Source organism: Aspergillus ibericus (assembly GCF_003184845.1).
Source record: "Aspergillus ibericus CBS 121593 unplaced genomic scaffold BO80scaffold_8, whole genome shotgun sequence".
Taxonomy (NCBI): Eukaryota; Fungi; Ascomycota; class Eurotiomycetes; order Eurotiales; family Aspergillaceae; genus Aspergillus; species Aspergillus ibericus.
This window is the reverse complement of record NW_020292106.1, coordinates 639177-654773: the sequence shown is the minus strand read 5'-3', so window position 1 is coordinate 654773 and position 15597 is coordinate 639177. Positions and strand designations below refer to the sequence as shown.

General features: G+C 53.1%; 8 protein-coding genes across 8 annotated transcripts; 5 read left to right on the top strand and 3 right to left on the bottom strand.

Moving 5' to 3' along the window:
* Positions 1-60: 60 nt before the first annotated feature.
* BO80DRAFT_422808 (uncharacterized protein) lies at positions 61-2431 on the bottom strand. The gene is made up of 3 exons (XM_025718903.1): positions 1640-2431; positions 243-1594; positions 61-204 (listed from the first exon to the last, which is right to left on the bottom strand). Exons 1-3 carry the CDS (start codon positions 2141-2143, stop codon positions 186-188), a joined length of 1875 nt encoding a protein of 624 aa, XP_025578225.1. The 5' UTR covers positions 2144-2431; the 3' UTR covers positions 61-185.
* A 260-nt stretch (positions 2432-2691) lies between these two features.
* BO80DRAFT_442469 (flavin-containing monooxygenase) lies at positions 2692-4278 on the top strand (the record flags this gene model as incomplete). Its single annotated transcript, XM_025721267.1, has 7 exons — positions 2692-2851; positions 2895-3302; positions 3349-3413; positions 3486-3702; positions 3770-3816; positions 3880-4017; positions 4066-4278. 7 exons carry the CDS (start codon positions 2692-2694, stop codon positions 4276-4278), a joined length of 1248 nt encoding a protein of 415 aa, XP_025578224.1.
* Positions 4279-5001: 723 nt separating this feature from the next.
* Positions 5002-6723, bottom strand: BO80DRAFT_487696 (uncharacterized protein; the record flags this gene model as incomplete). The annotated part of the gene is made up of 2 exons (XM_025723558.1): positions 5757-6723; positions 5002-5712 (listed from the first exon to the last, which is right to left on the bottom strand). The coding sequence occupies exons 1-2, from the start codon at positions 6519-6521 to the stop codon at positions 5002-5004; spliced, it is 1476 nt and encodes a 491-aa protein (XP_025578223.1). The 5' UTR covers positions 6522-6723.
* Positions 6724-6798: 75 nt separating this feature from the next.
* BO80DRAFT_442467 (uncharacterized protein) lies at positions 6799-7115 on the top strand (the record flags this gene model as incomplete). Its single annotated transcript, XM_025721266.1, has 2 exons — positions 6799-7041; positions 7104-7115. The coding sequence occupies 2 exons, from the start codon at positions 6799-6801 to the stop codon at positions 7113-7115; spliced, it is 255 nt and encodes an 84-aa protein (XP_025578222.1).
* A 956-nt stretch (positions 7116-8071) lies between these two features.
* Positions 8072-8986, bottom strand: BO80DRAFT_273801 (HSP70/90 family co-chaperone CNS1). The gene is made up of 3 exons (XM_025714856.1): positions 8607-8986; positions 8272-8544; positions 8072-8207 (listed from the first exon to the last, which is right to left on the bottom strand). The coding sequence occupies exons 1-3, from the start codon at positions 8896-8898 to the stop codon at positions 8104-8106; spliced, it is 669 nt and encodes a 222-aa protein (XP_025578221.1). The 5' UTR covers positions 8899-8986; the 3' UTR covers positions 8072-8103.
* A 573-nt stretch (positions 8987-9559) lies between these two features.
* On the top strand, positions 9560-10977 carry BO80DRAFT_487692 (uncharacterized protein; the record flags this gene model as incomplete). Its single annotated transcript, XM_025723557.1, has 1 exon — positions 9560-10977. One exon carries the CDS (start codon positions 9560-9562, stop codon positions 10835-10837), a length of 1278 nt encoding a protein of 425 aa, XP_025578220.1. The 3' UTR covers positions 10838-10977.
* A 280-nt stretch (positions 10978-11257) lies between these two features.
* BO80DRAFT_422806 (MFS transporter) lies at positions 11258-13137 on the top strand. Its single transcript, XM_025718902.1, has one exon. The coding sequence runs from the start codon at positions 11538-11540 to the stop codon at positions 13074-13076; it is 1539 nt and encodes a 512-aa protein (XP_025578219.1). The 5' UTR covers positions 11258-11537; the 3' UTR covers positions 13077-13137.
* A 680-nt stretch (positions 13138-13817) lies between these two features.
* Positions 13818-14828, top strand: BO80DRAFT_422805 (peroxidase). The gene is made up of 2 exons (XM_025718901.1): positions 13818-13946; positions 13993-14828. Exons 1-2 carry the CDS (start codon positions 13837-13839, stop codon positions 14816-14818), a joined length of 936 nt encoding a protein of 311 aa, XP_025578218.1. The 5' UTR covers positions 13818-13836; the 3' UTR covers positions 14819-14828.
* The last annotated feature ends 769 nt before the right edge of the window (positions 14829-15597 follow it).

Below are 15597 nucleotides of genomic sequence, written 5' to 3'. Positions count from 1 at the left end.
TGCGTGCAGGAAAAGAAAATAACGTCAAGAAAGTTCTATGTCTCATCCGATGGTCGGGTAGAATGACTGTGTTGTGTGGAGGTATGGAATCTTGCTGCGTAAGGGGCTAGATCTATCTTTGAGAACGTGTAGGAATTCAATCATCGACATTTCCTTTTCTCTACCGTATAGAGTACGATCATCTATCATACCCATCTACCCTTCCTAAACTCCAATCTTATCCACCTCAACCCCGAAAAAACCAACCCCCCACTACACCCACCCCCCTCATGGACAGAAAATACCCCACCAACCCGACCGCAGCCATCTCGATACCTCCCTCCAATACATCCCCGCCACGAGTAATGAATTCCAAAACCACCCATCTAACCAAACACGCTCCGAGGAAGGTATATATCCCCAGGAGAGTCTCAGACCCGAAGGCAAATCGGTCAATCTGACGCCGTTTGCTCACGATGGAGAAGTATGCCACCCGCGAGGGATCCGAGGACCTAGAGGACACAAAGTCATCCATGAAGGATGGGGTGTTTGCTCTGTACCTCCCCCAGATGTGAGAGGTCTCTTTCTTAGAATCCAGAATAAACGGCTTCGTCTGAAGAGAACGAGTGAGAATGGAGGCCAGAAGCGCCTGATCCGACACCAGCAGTCGTTGGGAAGAAGGATCAGCGTGGAGCCCGGTGGGGTGGAGTTCCGTATTCAGGGCCGTTTCGATATCCGGGTAGTTGACGATCCGGGTATAGAACCCGGGATCCGTGGGCTCGATGGAAACCCGACGAATGCTGGAGCCATCCCCCTGGCAGGCCGCAGATCGCAGGGTGATGGTCTCGGTGCTGAAAGATCGACAGGGGAGGTAGGTGAGTTCGACCGGATGAGGATATTTCTCGACACGGCTGGCGAGGTATGCGCGGAAGAAGCCCTCGAGGTCGATTTCCGTCTGAGTAGCATGACGCCCCACACTCCCCGTCCGGACCGGCGTCTTGACATACATCTTCATCAATCCGGTATAGTGGATCAGGAGGGCCTGGAAGACGATATGTGCGGTGGTGAGCAAGCCGGGGACCGTCCAGTGGAGGAGAAACTTCAACAATTGGAGGGATGTCATTTGCGTCGGATCGATCGCCGGTTCACGGCAAGTCATCCGGGTCACCATTTTGACTTCCCCGGACTCCGCGATGGTCGTCATATTGGAAAAGGACGCGTTGGGTTTCCAGGACGCGGGCTGTAACGGGTCCATGAATCGGTTGGTGACGAGGCCGTCGACCTTTTCGAAGACCGAGGCGAAGATGTGTTTGGTCCAGACGCCTTTGTAGAAGGTCGACTGGGGCCGCGAGGGGAGAGATCGGACTTGGTAGGAGTGGTCCAGGAACTCTTTCTGGGTGGATTCCGGGGGATGCAGCGGTGGGTCGGAGACTCGGGAGACTTTCATGAAGATGTTCCGTTTCTCGTCGTACGAGTTGTTGATCTCGAGGATCATCGCGTCGAGCTCGCGGTCTGCGGTGTAGAGGTACCACCAGGAGACGACGCTGCGGGACCAGCCGAGGAACTGTGGGATGCCGAGCAGATAGGCGTAGGGCCATTGGGCGGGGTCTTGATTCTATACCACGTTAGAAAAATCCGGTGGATGAGAGAGCGTTCATACCTGATCTCGTAGAAAACCATCCAGCTTTTCCCGGAGATCGAGTTGATGGTCGCCCCGGTGCAGGTACCGCTCGGAATCGAAGCTGAACCAACAGCTCAGATGGGACAATGTCCGTGTCCACGACCAGCCCTGTCCAGGAGGACCGTGGAGATCCAATGTCGGGTCGTCCACGGCTAAGAGATTGCCAATGCGACATCGTAGTCCAACGGGGACTCCCACCGCAAGAAAGCGGTTGCTGAATTGGTCTTTGACTGGCACAAAGCGCGTGTGGTTGAAGATCATGGGAAACAATAAGGGTTTTCCCAGGACGGTCTGGGGCTCATCGGAAAGGGAGACCAGTTGGCGGGTGCGAAGGAGGACTCGTATCAAAAAGAACGATAGAATAATGGTTGAGGTGATGATAGCAACTCCCACCGTAGCTCCCAGCGCCGTGATCCATAACGATGGGATGTGAGACTTGTGGCCGAGATAGACCAGCAAAAGGGCAAGATCTTGGACAACCATTTTGCATGCAGAATCCCACTGTATCGAGTGGATTGGAAAGTCCTCACGCAACAATCTGGCATGGCGAGGGCATCCCTAAGTAAGGTCTCGGCTGCATCGAAGCAGCCGAGGTGCCCGACGGCACTCCACTCTTCAGCTCGCCTGTTCCAGCTGTTGCTCAGCCAGCCCAGCACTCAGCCTCATCGCGAACCGTTCGGTAGCGAACATGTCACGGTGGCTTGAGCGTGGCGTGCAACGTCAGAACGATGATCCACATCATAAGATGGCTGGCTGAGACAAACGGCCTGACGGGATACTCCTAGATCACAATTCGACGGAATGCACGTTGGGCAGCAGGTCGGCACAGATGTCAATCACGGGCAATGTGACACAAGCGAGGAGCCGATGGAAATGAAGCAATTCCAAGCGAGGCCGCGGATTGGTCGGATGCATACCCTCACCCTGACAAACCATACAAATATAAACATTGAGCTGGATTGCCTCGACATGTATTTATTTTGTGTGTTTGGGTCATTATTCACTCAAGTTTATTCTACCCATTCATCAACATGGGTCTTGTTTCCCGTCCCCCATGTCGGGTCATCATCATCGGCGGTGGCATCTCCGGCCTCGCCATGGCATGCCAGCTCAAACGCACCTTTAATCTCCATGACTACTGCATTTATGACCGTCAGAGTAGCTTAGGGGGAACGTGGTGGGCCAATACCTGTAAGATCCCTCCCTCGTGCGAGTCTCAACCCTAACCGGCCAGATCCCGGATGCGCCGTCGATGTCCCCGGCTTTACCTACACCTTTTCTTTTGCCCCAAACCCTGATTTTACACGATTATTTCCATCGCAAAAGGAGATTCTGAGCTACCTATCCACGGTCGCAATCCAATACGGCGTCGATCGGCATTTTACCGGCCATACGGAGTGGACCGGCGCATCCTGGCAAGAAAAGACACGAACCTGGCTGGTGACCCTGCAGGATATCCACACCGGCCAATCCTTTACGCAGGAATGTCAGATCTTGATCTCTGCCGTAGGAGGATTGGTGAATCCACATGAATTAAACATCCCCGGGATGCAGGATTTCCAAGGGGAGATAATCCACACGGCACGATGGCGACACGACGTAGATCTCACCAACAAACATGTCGCTGTTATTGGGAATGGAGGTATGCTTGCTGCTCCAACCATAACATTCAAATACTAACAGATCAGCATCCTCCATCCAACTCATCCCCGCCATCGCCGACAAAGCCAAATCCATCACCCAGTTCATGAGGGTATCCCCCCACCCCACCACCACCACCACCACTACCACTTTCACCACCCGCTAACCCTAACTCCAATGGCAGACCCCCCATCACATCGTCCCCGCCACCAACTACGATATCTCACCCACCTGGCGCGCCCTCTTCCACCATCTCCCTATCCTATTGTATCTCCTCCGTCTCTTCATGCTGCTCTACATGGAAACCGCCTTTTTCCAATTCCAAAACACTCCCACGGGGAAATCTCGTCGTCAGGCTTCCCAACAAGCGAGTCAGGAATATGTTCAACAGACAGCCCCAGGTATCCCATCCCCTTCCCCTTTTGTCTCTCCCTTCTCATAGTTATGTTCGGATACTGATATAAATAGAACAATACTGGGACCTTCTCATCCCGAAATATCAATTCGGGTGCAAGGTATCCCCTCCCCTCCCCTCCCCCGATCCCACCCATTCAACATAAACTGATGAATTAATATAGCGCCGCCTCTTCGACCACACCTACCTCACCACCCTGCACCAAACCCATAAAATCAGCCTCACGAATGATCCCATCGCTTCGCTCACAGCGAACGCTATCAACACTGTCTCTGGATCTTCCGTCCCCGTGGATATCATCGTACGTCCCCCATCCCCCATCCCCTCCACCCTACTAAGGATAGGATAGATATTAGCAACAGGCTTCACTCTAACCCAATACACCACTCCATTAACCGGCCGCAACAACCTCACCCGGTCCCAACACTGGTCTACCCACGGGTACGGGCATAAAGCCACCTACAAAACAGTGGCCATGCACGGATTCCCCAATTTCTTCTACGTCATGGGACCGAATTCCGGACGGTTGTTTACGTCGACGGTGGGGGTGATTGAATCGTGAGTATCCCCTTCCTATATTTTATGACTGGGGGGTTTGAGGGAGGGGAGGTAGCGATGTGGTTGGTTGGTATTGATATATATGGAACAGGGCGGTGGATCTCATCATCAAGACCATTACACCTATTCTCCAAGGCAAGGTAGCGTCCGTGGAGGTGAGAGAGGACAGTGAACGGATCTGGGATGAGGAGTTACATCGGGCGATGGAGGGGACGGTGCATGGGGTGGGAGAGGGGGGGTGTTCGAGTGTACGTTCTCCTTCTTCTTTTTCTTTTCCTTTCGGTACCTTTGAGGATCTGCTCTACGGGCCTAGGTTGATTCAGCAGTAGTACTTCGTCGATCGAGATACCGGGAAGAATTGGTTTGTGTATCCATGGAGTTCGTTCCATTTGTGGAGGTCCATGTATTGGGGGGGTGGGAGGGATTGGGTTTATCAATCTTGATTTCCTTCTTCATTTGGGTTTTCTTTTTCTTGCTGATGCAAGACGAGACTAGAGATAGACATTCGAGATATAGAGTTCGGTGGGTCCTGAGGATGGACTGCGCAGCTTTGGATGGGTTACCCGTGATTATGTTAGGAGACTGTCTCTGACTGCGAGGATGAAATCATAGCAGGAACGGGCCTTGGGGAACGAGGTGCAATTTCTTCCAATACATATCCAAAGCCGTGCCAAATTAGTTCCCAACATGCAATCCAACCACCTTACCAACATCTGAACCTCACCGATTATTGTTCCTCGTCGCTGACATAGTATTCATCATTGCCACCACTCTCTTGACTCTCTTCGTCACGGGTCTCTTCATCGCTCTCTTCACGATCTTCACTGGCATCGCTGTCGCTGTCACTCTCAGCACTATTATAGTCCACCTGACCATGCTGTTTCTCCCACTCCTGCCGAGAAATATGCTCCTCCGCTTCATACCACTCTTCCTCACTGTCATAATATTCTTCTTCCTCCGCACTAGTGGAAGTCTGTCCCAACGGCCGCAGCATATGCTTCTGGGTCTTACTCTCCGAAAAGAATGGATGGTCCTTCCGCAGCGTCCTTCTCTGACACACATAACCCATTGGGGTATGCGAAATATCTTGTCCCTGGCGACGCAATGCCAGCCATTCCTGCAAGAAGCTCATCGACTCCGGCAGCACTCGCTCCCGGATACGAACGTATTCGGAATATTCAAAATACAGTCGTCCCGCAAAGATGCCAAGCTCGAACGATAGCCAGACCGGTAGTAGGGACCGTGACGGCAAGGCAGGAATGGTATAATAGTCGAGATTATCAAAATGCAGCATGGCCTTCGTCACCGGCGCGGCATACGTGATGAGGTATGTGGCCTGGGCGGCAGTGGCGCGAAGAATGGGAATCAATGCTTCCGCCTCTTCGGGTATCACAACGATCGCAAATTGGTTGTTACAAAGGATCCAGTTTACCGGGCGCTATCCATCGTCAGCGGTGTCCAACATGTATCATCAGATCTTACCATGAATTCATCCCGTTCTTTCCCACGCTTGAGCTTGACCGTCCGGGTAAACTCAATCGACACATGCAGATGAGACAGCAGACCCGCCGAGTCCATCTCGTGTTCACGCGCCATCTTGGTGGCATCAAGCACCTCGGCGGCAGGCAAGGTCCCCGAGCCCTCCAAAACGCCCGTCTGTGCGAATTCGGACAAGGTCGGATGCAATCCAGGAAACCGATAGGCTTGCAGTCGCTCCGGACGCTGTACCTCCCTCTCCTCTTCCACCTCGTAGGCAACCTCTCGCTCCTGCTCCACCTCTTCCAAGGCTGAACCGGTAATCGAATTCTGGACCAGATCCGACCGCCCGCGCCGATTCTGCAGTTCCTGCATGAACTGAGAAACCCTTCCTTGGAGCAGGTCGGAATCGATCCCCGTCACGGACTCATCCACGGTGTCAATCCGAGGCTTGTACAGATCCTCCAAGGTTTGTTGCTCTGGCTGCTGCAGGGTCTCCATATAGTCATCCTGGTCGGCCCGATTGTGGAGAAAATCAGGATGGTCCGTAACGGCTTGAATGCGACGACAAAAGTCAACACCTTGGGCGTAGAAGAGCGGTTCCAACTCTCTATTGCTGGCACACGTTTGATGGAGAAGCCACTGAACCACATCCGCCGAATCTACTGGGTTTGTGGGATGTTTCTGGCAGACGTCCAAAATGCTCTGATGGACCTCGGGCGGCGCGATGAAAACGACGGACTGAGTGGTACCGAGCTGGCGAAGTCTCATTGCCGCTAATCCAATTAGATCAGAACGGAAGTCAAGAGGGGTTGCTTCTTACCCTGCACGGTATGATCCTTGGTTTGGTTCAACCCCAATGTCAAAGCCCCCTTGGCGTCGGCAGGAAGCTTCAGATCAGTGCCTCTAGTGTGAGCCTCATCGAGGTAAATCAGACAACCCTTCAAGTTATCGGCAAAAGGGGGAGTCGAGGGGGAAGTTGGTGGAGAGTGCGAAGTGGTGGGTTGGGAGGTCGGGGGGGTTGGTGAGGATTGTGTTGTTGGTGCTGATGGGGAGGGAGGATGTGAGGTTTGAGAAGTGGGTGGTTGGGCAGGTTGGGGAGAAGCTGGATGGGGAGAAGGGTGTGAGGAAGGAGATTGCGTACTGTGCGCAGGAAGTTCAGGTTGGTAAATCGGGGGTCGTGGGGGCTCCGATGGTGCTGCCGTTTGATGCGCTGTATGATCGACCGGCGGGGATTAATGCGGTGGGGGAGAAGGATGTGCGGATTGAGGATTGGCAGTTTTTGGATATTGTTAATAGTCTTTCCGGTTAGAGAGATGTTGGGTTGTGTGTGGTTGCTGAGCTTGGGAGAAGGCTACACTGTAGATGGTCAGGCTTTTGCCGTACGATGTGACTTGGTTAGATTTGCCTGAATCTATCGATAGAACCGATTCTTCTTACATTCCTTGATATGAATGAATCTATTGTGGAGCTCAGAAGAATCCTATTTCTACATTTTGTTGGAGAGAATGAGTCTGTAATCTAGACAAACATCATAATGCTATGTACATGGCTATTCTCGCCGCAAGTCGGGTATAAATACCATCCAGGCATGCAGCGTGTGTGCTTAATCTGGATCGACACGGATGCTCTTCGTTTCGCTGGTGCAACTCGGGCGACATGAATGTCTTGCCCAGCAGAGCGAAGCCGAGCAGGGTACCTGTGACAGGCAGAACCTTGTAGGAAACTAAGACTGCTGCTCGCTCAGCTATCCTTCCTGGCCTTCATCTCCGCAATAAATGCAGCCGTCTTGCTCGTGGGCACGACATAGATCTTCACCAACTCATCCACGACCTCGACCTTGCCACCACTGAGGATCTGCAACAATGCCACCTTCTTTCCAGCCCGGATCAACCCCCCGGTCACGGTCTCCATGAAACACTCCACCGTGTTGATCGAATACTCCTTCTTCTCATCCCACGGCAAAGGGAAGATATAGTCCAGGTGATCGGAAATGGAATGCATCTCCGAGAATCCCTTGATGAAGTCCGTCTGCGCATCCATATGATACAGCAGCACGGTCGGGAACTCGAGCGTACTCTCGGGAGACAACGGATCCGGCGTGAGTTTGATGCCCGCATCTTCCATCTCCGGCGGCTGCTCCGTCTTGCGAGTCCGGATTTGTCTCGCGCGGAGAGCCACACTGAGCATATTCTTCTCCTTGCGCGTGCGCTCATCCTCGGCCTTTTTCTTCGCCGCAATCCGCTCAATCACGGCCTTCCGTTCCGCGATTTTGCCTGCCACCGTCTGAAGCGCCTTGTTCGCGGGCTCCAACTGCAGTCCCCGGGTCGCCACATCCTCCGCCTCGACAATCTTATCCAGCGCATACAGCGCCATGGCGGACCGATAAAACGCCTTGACATTCTTCGGGTTCAGCTTCAAAACCGCGGCACAATCGAGCGTCGTAGACCGGAAATTCTCTATCATCGTTAGCATCCCACCCATACCACAAACCAGTCATTCCGCCCTGGGGCATACATACTCAGCTCCAAATTGCACAGCGCGCGATTAATATAGCACGCCTCCTCCGCCTCCCTCCGCAACTTGGCCTCCTCCTTCTCATCCTCCGGCTTATCCCACTTATCCTCCTTAGCCACCAACACCGCAATACCCTTCGAGTAGTGCTCCTTCGCATCAATCCAGCGCTTCTCCCGCGCCGCCTCATTCCCCTGTTCCCGGAAATTCTGGGCGACTTCGCCGCGGGTACCTTCGTTCTGGAGAGCGCGGATAGCATCCAGCATGACGTTCTCACCCTCTACACAACATCAGTCCAACCACATACCCTTGACACCAAACAATACAGTGGAAGTGACGTACTCTCATCATACGCCTTATTAATATCCGTCATGAACAGCGGCGTGCGGTTGAGAATCTCCGCCAACTCATCCGTCGTATGCGTGCTCACGGCCTCCATCGCAGGAGGCATCTTCGGGGCCAAGGGGTCCGCATTCTCGTTCAGATCCTTTAACCGGTCTTCTTTGATCGGGATGGGAAGTTCCTCGGGGGTGGGCGGCGTGGGGACATTGTTCTCTTCGACGGGGGATGGTGCGGGTTGAGGTAGGTTGAGCGACTCGTCGTAGTCGTCGGGGAGTTCTTCGATTTGGCCCATTTTGGATCAAGAGGTGGATGTGGGGTGAGGGGTGATGATGAGCTGAGAATTTGTCGCGATGGGGTGTTATCGCGGTTGCAAAGGGTGCAAACATGAGGGGAGGGCTAGCCCTTATCTTATCGATCGCTGCATAATAGGTGTACGACTATGTATGGTGGCACTCCGTAGTAAGGTTGAACTATGATATTCCGTGGACTCTCGCAAGTTCAAGACAATGATGGAAATTATAGGTAGTGTCCCATCAGCTTACGAATGGCACAGGCAGGCTCCTAAACAACTATAAAACACCCCGAAAACACCCCATCCAGCATATCGACTCCAACCCCAGTCCAACCAATCTAGACCATATTCCTCGGCCCCTTCCCCTTCTTCACAGCATAATACCTCCATCAACCATCAAATAACACCAATCCCACCGTACAGCTAATCTCACATCGCGAACCCCCGACATCTCATTCCCTAAATCCATAATATCCAGGAACATCCCTCCATCCAGCCCGTATACTATCCCTCAATGAATATAAATACTGTACCCATGGTAGATCCCATGTCCCTATTCCTATGCTCCAAGTCAGGCTGTTTCAAAACCAATCGACTGGTTAATCAACCATTACCAATACCACCATCAATACCAAAACGAAGATAAACACGAAGACTCAACATGTCCTACACACCCGACCCCTCCCTCCCTCACCCCCAGTTATCCGATATCGATGAGGAGTTTGAGTTGCTGGATGTGTCGGAGACTAAGCATGATCCCAATCCTAAGACTAGTAAGTCTAAGTCTATTGGCAGAGGGACTGTGACTGGGTCTGATGCCTCAAATGAACCTGAGACCAAGACCAGAATCGAAACCAAGATGGAGATTAAGAACAACAACACCCCCATGACCGACACCAACACCAAATCCAAATCCAGAACTCACCTACCTAACCTCAACTATTACGAACCCACCCCCAGACCCTCTCCCTCCAGTGAAATCATCCACGAAAACACCTTCCCCGTGATCGACTACACCATTCCCATTCCCATTCCCAACCCCCACAACGAAACCAACAACGACCCCCAAATCCCACTCCTCGAGGAATCCTACCTCGAGAGATTACGATCCCTCAAAGCAGATACCAAAACCCAAACTACACCCACCACCACCACCGAAACCAACGAACCTAAACCAGAATACGACTTCGAATTCGGCACCCACACCACCCCCGACCCAACACAAATCTTCAGTCCGAGTCCTCATCCCCGAACGGCCAGCACGAACTTCACTTACCATCCCTTCTTCGGGACTCCGCCTAACATAGCCAGCTCCATTCCTAACCAAGGCGGAAACTGGCCCGGGGCAGGACCCGGCCTTCCTCCTCGACCGGACCGTCCGTTTCGGTTTCGGGGGGGAAATCATCATGGCATGACATTTGAGGCTGCGGACGAATTTCCTTCTGTCAATTCCCCCTCAAAGGCGAACAGCACAAACCCAACCCCAGACCCATTCCAAGGAAACGAACCCCTCCTCAAATCCCTCAATCCCACCGAAACCCTCAACGAAACATTCACCAAGTTAGCGCACTACTTCACCATCTTCCCCGAAGAGCCGCTCGAACGAAGAACCCTCATCGTCCGAGAACTCGTCACGGCATTGTCTCTGATCTCGAAGCGGACGGAAGCTGGGGAACTTGATTTCGGGGATGTCACGGCGGGGGAGAAAGTGATGGTGGTGGTGCGGGTGTTGGCGTTGAGGTTGGGGTTGGGGGAGTGGGAACGGGGGTTGGAGGTGAGGGAGCGGGAGGTGAAGATGAAGATGAAGATGAAGATGGAGGGGGAGGTGGAGGTGGAAGGGGAGGTGAAGAGGTTGGAAGAGGAGCTGGGAAAGGCGAAGAAGACGATTGAGGGTTTGAGGAAGGAGAATCGTTGGTTGGTGTGGGAGCGGGGAAACTGAAAGAGGAAGACTTGGGAGCTGAGTCTTGATGGGGCGAGATGGCCGGAGTTGGAAGTTCCTGGGCGGAATGATGAGATCAACGCGGTGGCGATGCCGTGCTGAATCAAATGGGAAAATTGTTGCTAGGATGTCTATCTAGTGGCGCCGAGTGCGGTGAATCTACGGAGTAAAAGATTAAAGAACAAAGTTATTCGTCAGGGCTAGATTGCATTAATCATGCATGATCATGCATGGTAAGCATTTGTCAAGAAATAGTAGCTGCACTGTAACTAGCTATACTGCAGCACATTAACCCAGAACAGCTAATCAGCTAGGAATCAATCCCCACCCAGATAGTGGTCCCAAGTTCACCGAGACAAGATAAAAGGCACGATTGAGCCACTGAGCCAGGGGAAACGGCAGTAGAAGAAATCAGAAGCAGCCGGTCGTCTCCACTCATTTCCACTTTTCCCACTTGTTAATCTTTTTTTTTCCCACCTTAGGGTGACATCAGCTTGACAAAGCAATGAAGCCCAGATCTTAAGAGGTAAAAAAAAAAGTGAAGGAAAAAGTGAAGGGGAAAAAAAACTTAAAGCCAAACAAACTCATCGGGAACCAATACCCGTGTCACTTTCAGCCGGGATCGACTCTTCATGCCTGGTCGCCGCGGCGCCACTCTCCCTCTTCATCTCTCGTAGCCGGAGGCGACAGCTGGATCACCATGACCGATACACCAAAATTGGCCGACGACATAGATGTCGAGCGCACTCTCACGCGCTCGGAATCTATTCGCTCTGCCGTCCAAACCTTCTCGCCCCTCCATGAGATCGTCTTCGTCTTTGTCGTCTGCATGTCGCAGTTCATGACCCAGGCTGCTCTCGGAAACACCCTCGCCCCACTTGAGATCATCAGCGACAGCTTCAACATCACCAATCCCGGTCTCTCCAGCTGGCTGATCGCAGGCTACTCCCTGACTGTCGGAACTTTCATTCTTTTCTTCGGTCGCTGCGGTGACATCTTCGGGTACCGCACTCTCTATATCATCGGCTGGGTCTGGTTCGCCATTTGGTCCTTGGTTGCAGGGTTGAGTGTCTATTCCAACTACATCCTGTTCGTCTTTGCGCGCACGCTACAGGGATTGGGACCTGCGATGCTACTTCCCAATGGTCTGGCGCTGCTGGGTGCCACCTACCGACCGGGTAAGAAGAAGTACATGGTCTTTTCGCTGTTCGGGGCTACCGCGCCGAACGGGGCCGTCGCTGGAGCGGTGATTGCCTCGCTGTTCTCGCAGCTCGCCTGGTGGCCGTGGACGTTCTGGTCGATGGCGATTTATTGTGCCGTGTTGGCGGTCATGTCGGCCCTGGCGATCCCGTCTTCGATGTCAGTGGCAAAAGGCATGTCGCTGAAGGAGCTGGTGTTCGAGTTGGACGTCATTGGAGCAACCCTGGGAGTGACCGGTCTGGTCTTGATCAATATCGCATGGAATCAAGGCCCCGTGGTAGGATGGCAGGAGGTGTATGTGTACGTGCTGCTGATCATCGGCGCAATCATCCTGGCCTTGTTCTTCGTCTGGGAGATCAAGTACGCGTCCGAGCCGCTCATCCCATTCCAAGCGCTGGATCTCGATGTCTGCTTCATCCTGGGCTGTATTGCGTTTGGCTGGGCCAGCTTCGGCATCTGGGTCTACTACCTCTGGCGGTTCCTGGAGAATATCCGGGGAATAACGCCATTGCTGGCATCGGCGCAGTTCGTCCCGCCCACCTTGTCGGGACTGACGGCCTCCTTCACGACCGGAATTCTCATGGCGAAGTTGCGCCCGGGTTGGATCATGTTCATCGCCATGATGGCCTTCACTCTGGGCAATCTCTTCGCGGCCATCGCTCCAGTTCATCAGACATACTGGGCGTTGACGTTCGTGTCGCTCGTGGTCACTCCATGGGGAATGGACATGTCATTCCCTGCTGCCACGGTCGTTTTGTCGAATGCAGTGGGGCGTCGCCACCAAGGTGTGGCTGCGTCGCTGGTCACGACGGTTGTGAACTATAGTATCTCCTTGGGCCTTGGGTTCGCAGGAACGGTCGAGGTGCATGTGAACAATGGTGGCACAACGTTCCATGACACGCTCAAAGGTTATCGCTCAGCTCTGTATCTGGGTATCGGACTTGGCGGGCTCGGAGTTGCAACCAGTTTGCTCTACCTCATCAAGAGTAGACCAAGGTCGGGCCAGAAAGATGATCAGATTGAAAAGGTCTCCGAATGATCATCCTGTATGGGATAGAGTGCATAGAATAGAGCATAGATCATCGGGCTCATCAGACATAGTCACGGAGCCACTAATACTGGAAGAATATTTAATATACTTTGACTGGCTCCAGCTGGCCACCATTTGAATGGCTTTCTGCCATATTTGCAAAGTTGCACGTAGGAACCGTACCACACATGTTGCTGCTTCGCATTGCGACTTCACCCGGCCGTACGCCGTTGTCTGGCAGACGGGAACCCAAATCCGAGGCTAGCCGCTATTGGCCAGCCTGAAATGAGCCCAGACAGAGCAAGAAGCACGCGTAAATAACCCAGTCATCATTATTCCACTGCGAATGCTGCAGCCCACCACATGATCGCGACGATTCAGCAGATGTCGCCTCTTCATATGAAGATGGGTCAGCGAACCAAGGAACCCGTCCAATCAGCAAGACCGATAAGCATTGGTCTGCGGGCAATCTGAATGGCAGAGATGTTCCCAAAGACGGGGCCGGTCGCCGCCCTGGCGATGAACCTCGGCTTTTGCCTCGATCAATTATTCGGGCCGCGGATCCACTGGTCGCCATCCCTTCATGTGCCAACAAAAGCATCCCTAAGCCACTTTACTCCGTCCTCTTCCATATCTCCGTGAATAATCCCTCAATCCCTCTTTTGATCGTCAATTGTCGCTCTCTTGTATCGCTCAACACTTCCAGCGCGCGAAGTCTTCTTGTATCCGACCCACCGGCGCTACCCCAGACAACGATCTATCGGCCGAGATGAGCAGCCCAGGCGATTATGCCGCCGTCCGCAAGGACATTGTCGCACAACTGAAGAAACCCGATTACGACGATGGAAGCGCCGGTCCAGTGTTTGTCCGTCTGGCATGGTGAGTTTGTTGAATCGTTTCTGTGTCATTGCCACTAACCCCTTAGGCACTCCGCCGGTACCTACGACGCCGAAACCGACACGGGCGGCAGCAACGGCGCGGGCATGCGATATGAAGCAGAGGGTGGCGATCCGTCCAACGCAGGTCTGCAATACGGTCGAGCATTTCTAGAGCCAGTCAAGGAGAAGCACCCGTGGATCACATACTCCGATCTGTGGACGTTAGCAGGTGTCGTGGCGATCAAGGAGCTGGGCGGGCCCGAGGTTGAGTGGAAGCCCGGTCGGACCGACCTGGTCGATGACTCCAAGGTCCCGCCTCGTGGCCGTCTTCCTGACGGTGCACAAGGTGCAGATCACCTCCGTTTTATCTTCAACCGGATGGGCTTCAACGACCAGGAGATCGTGGCGTTGGCAGGAGGACACAACCTGGGTCGGTGTCACACCGACCGCAGTGGCTTCGAGGGACCCTGGGTGAACAACCCGACGCGATTCTCCAACCAGTTCTTCAAGTTATTGTTGCAGCTGAAGTGGACGCCCCGGAAATTGGCGAACGGGATGAGCCAGTTTGTGTATGAGGATCCGGACGCGGAGGAGGGAGACGAGTTGTTGATGATGCTGCCCACCGATGTGGCCCTCAAGACGGACCCATCATTCCGACAGTGGGTGGAGCGGTATGCAGAGGACAAGGACTTGTTCTTTGATCACTTTGCCAAGGCGTTTGCAAAGTTAGTTGAGCTGGGTATCCGACGGGATGAGAACGATGCTATTCTCAACACCGACAACGTCAAGGGAGGATACATCTCTGCTCCCAAGAAGAGCAACACGCCCACTGGACCCCCGAGGAAGCCCAAGGCCCCGCGGGCCCGGCTGTAGATTTCTGTTTGTTTGGGAGGATCATGATTCGATATACCATAGAAGGGTTCTAGAGAGATTGGATAGAGAGAGCAGCATGTATATTGCCAGATTAATAGATCTCAACGGATGTTTTATGATGATTTGAAAGAAGTCAGATCGTAGAAAGTAGAATAGAGGGAGTGAAAGAAGGGGCACAAGGGTCGAGAAAAGGGCCGGGGATCGAATGCGGGGAAGTCCATGCGCTGACTTTGTCCCGGCCGTCATTGGCCCAGCCCGCATGCTGGCGACGCGTTCAACAGCCAGTCCAGTCATTGCTCAAGCACATCCTTGCTAGTGAGTTTTGTCTTTAGTACGGAGTACTCCGTAGGGTTCGAGCATACCCCGTATTGTTGAAGCAGTGCAATTGTGGAAGGTCTGGCAGCCAAACTGATTTCCGTTACCCCAGATTCGGATCCACTTTACTCAGTATCAACAGCAGACTATTTCTACAGACATGCACTCGTCAACTACGAACTAACAAATTTACATTCATAATATTATCATTCATTCGAAAGAAAGCACGCACGCACGCACAGCTACATCACAGGCGCTCATTCTAGACCTTAAGGTAATTTTAGCAATAGACCGTTTTTCTCTGTACCTGGACGAGGGTATCCCATCAGCCTCTAGTTGGTCTCGGTGTGTAGGTTCCACGCAATGTCACCCGCTAGGGTCTCCACGATGGCTGTGGTAGCTACCGTACCTGCGGTGGGAATAAGGAGCGTTGGCATTGAAAGCATTTGCATTGTCCGGGTTGT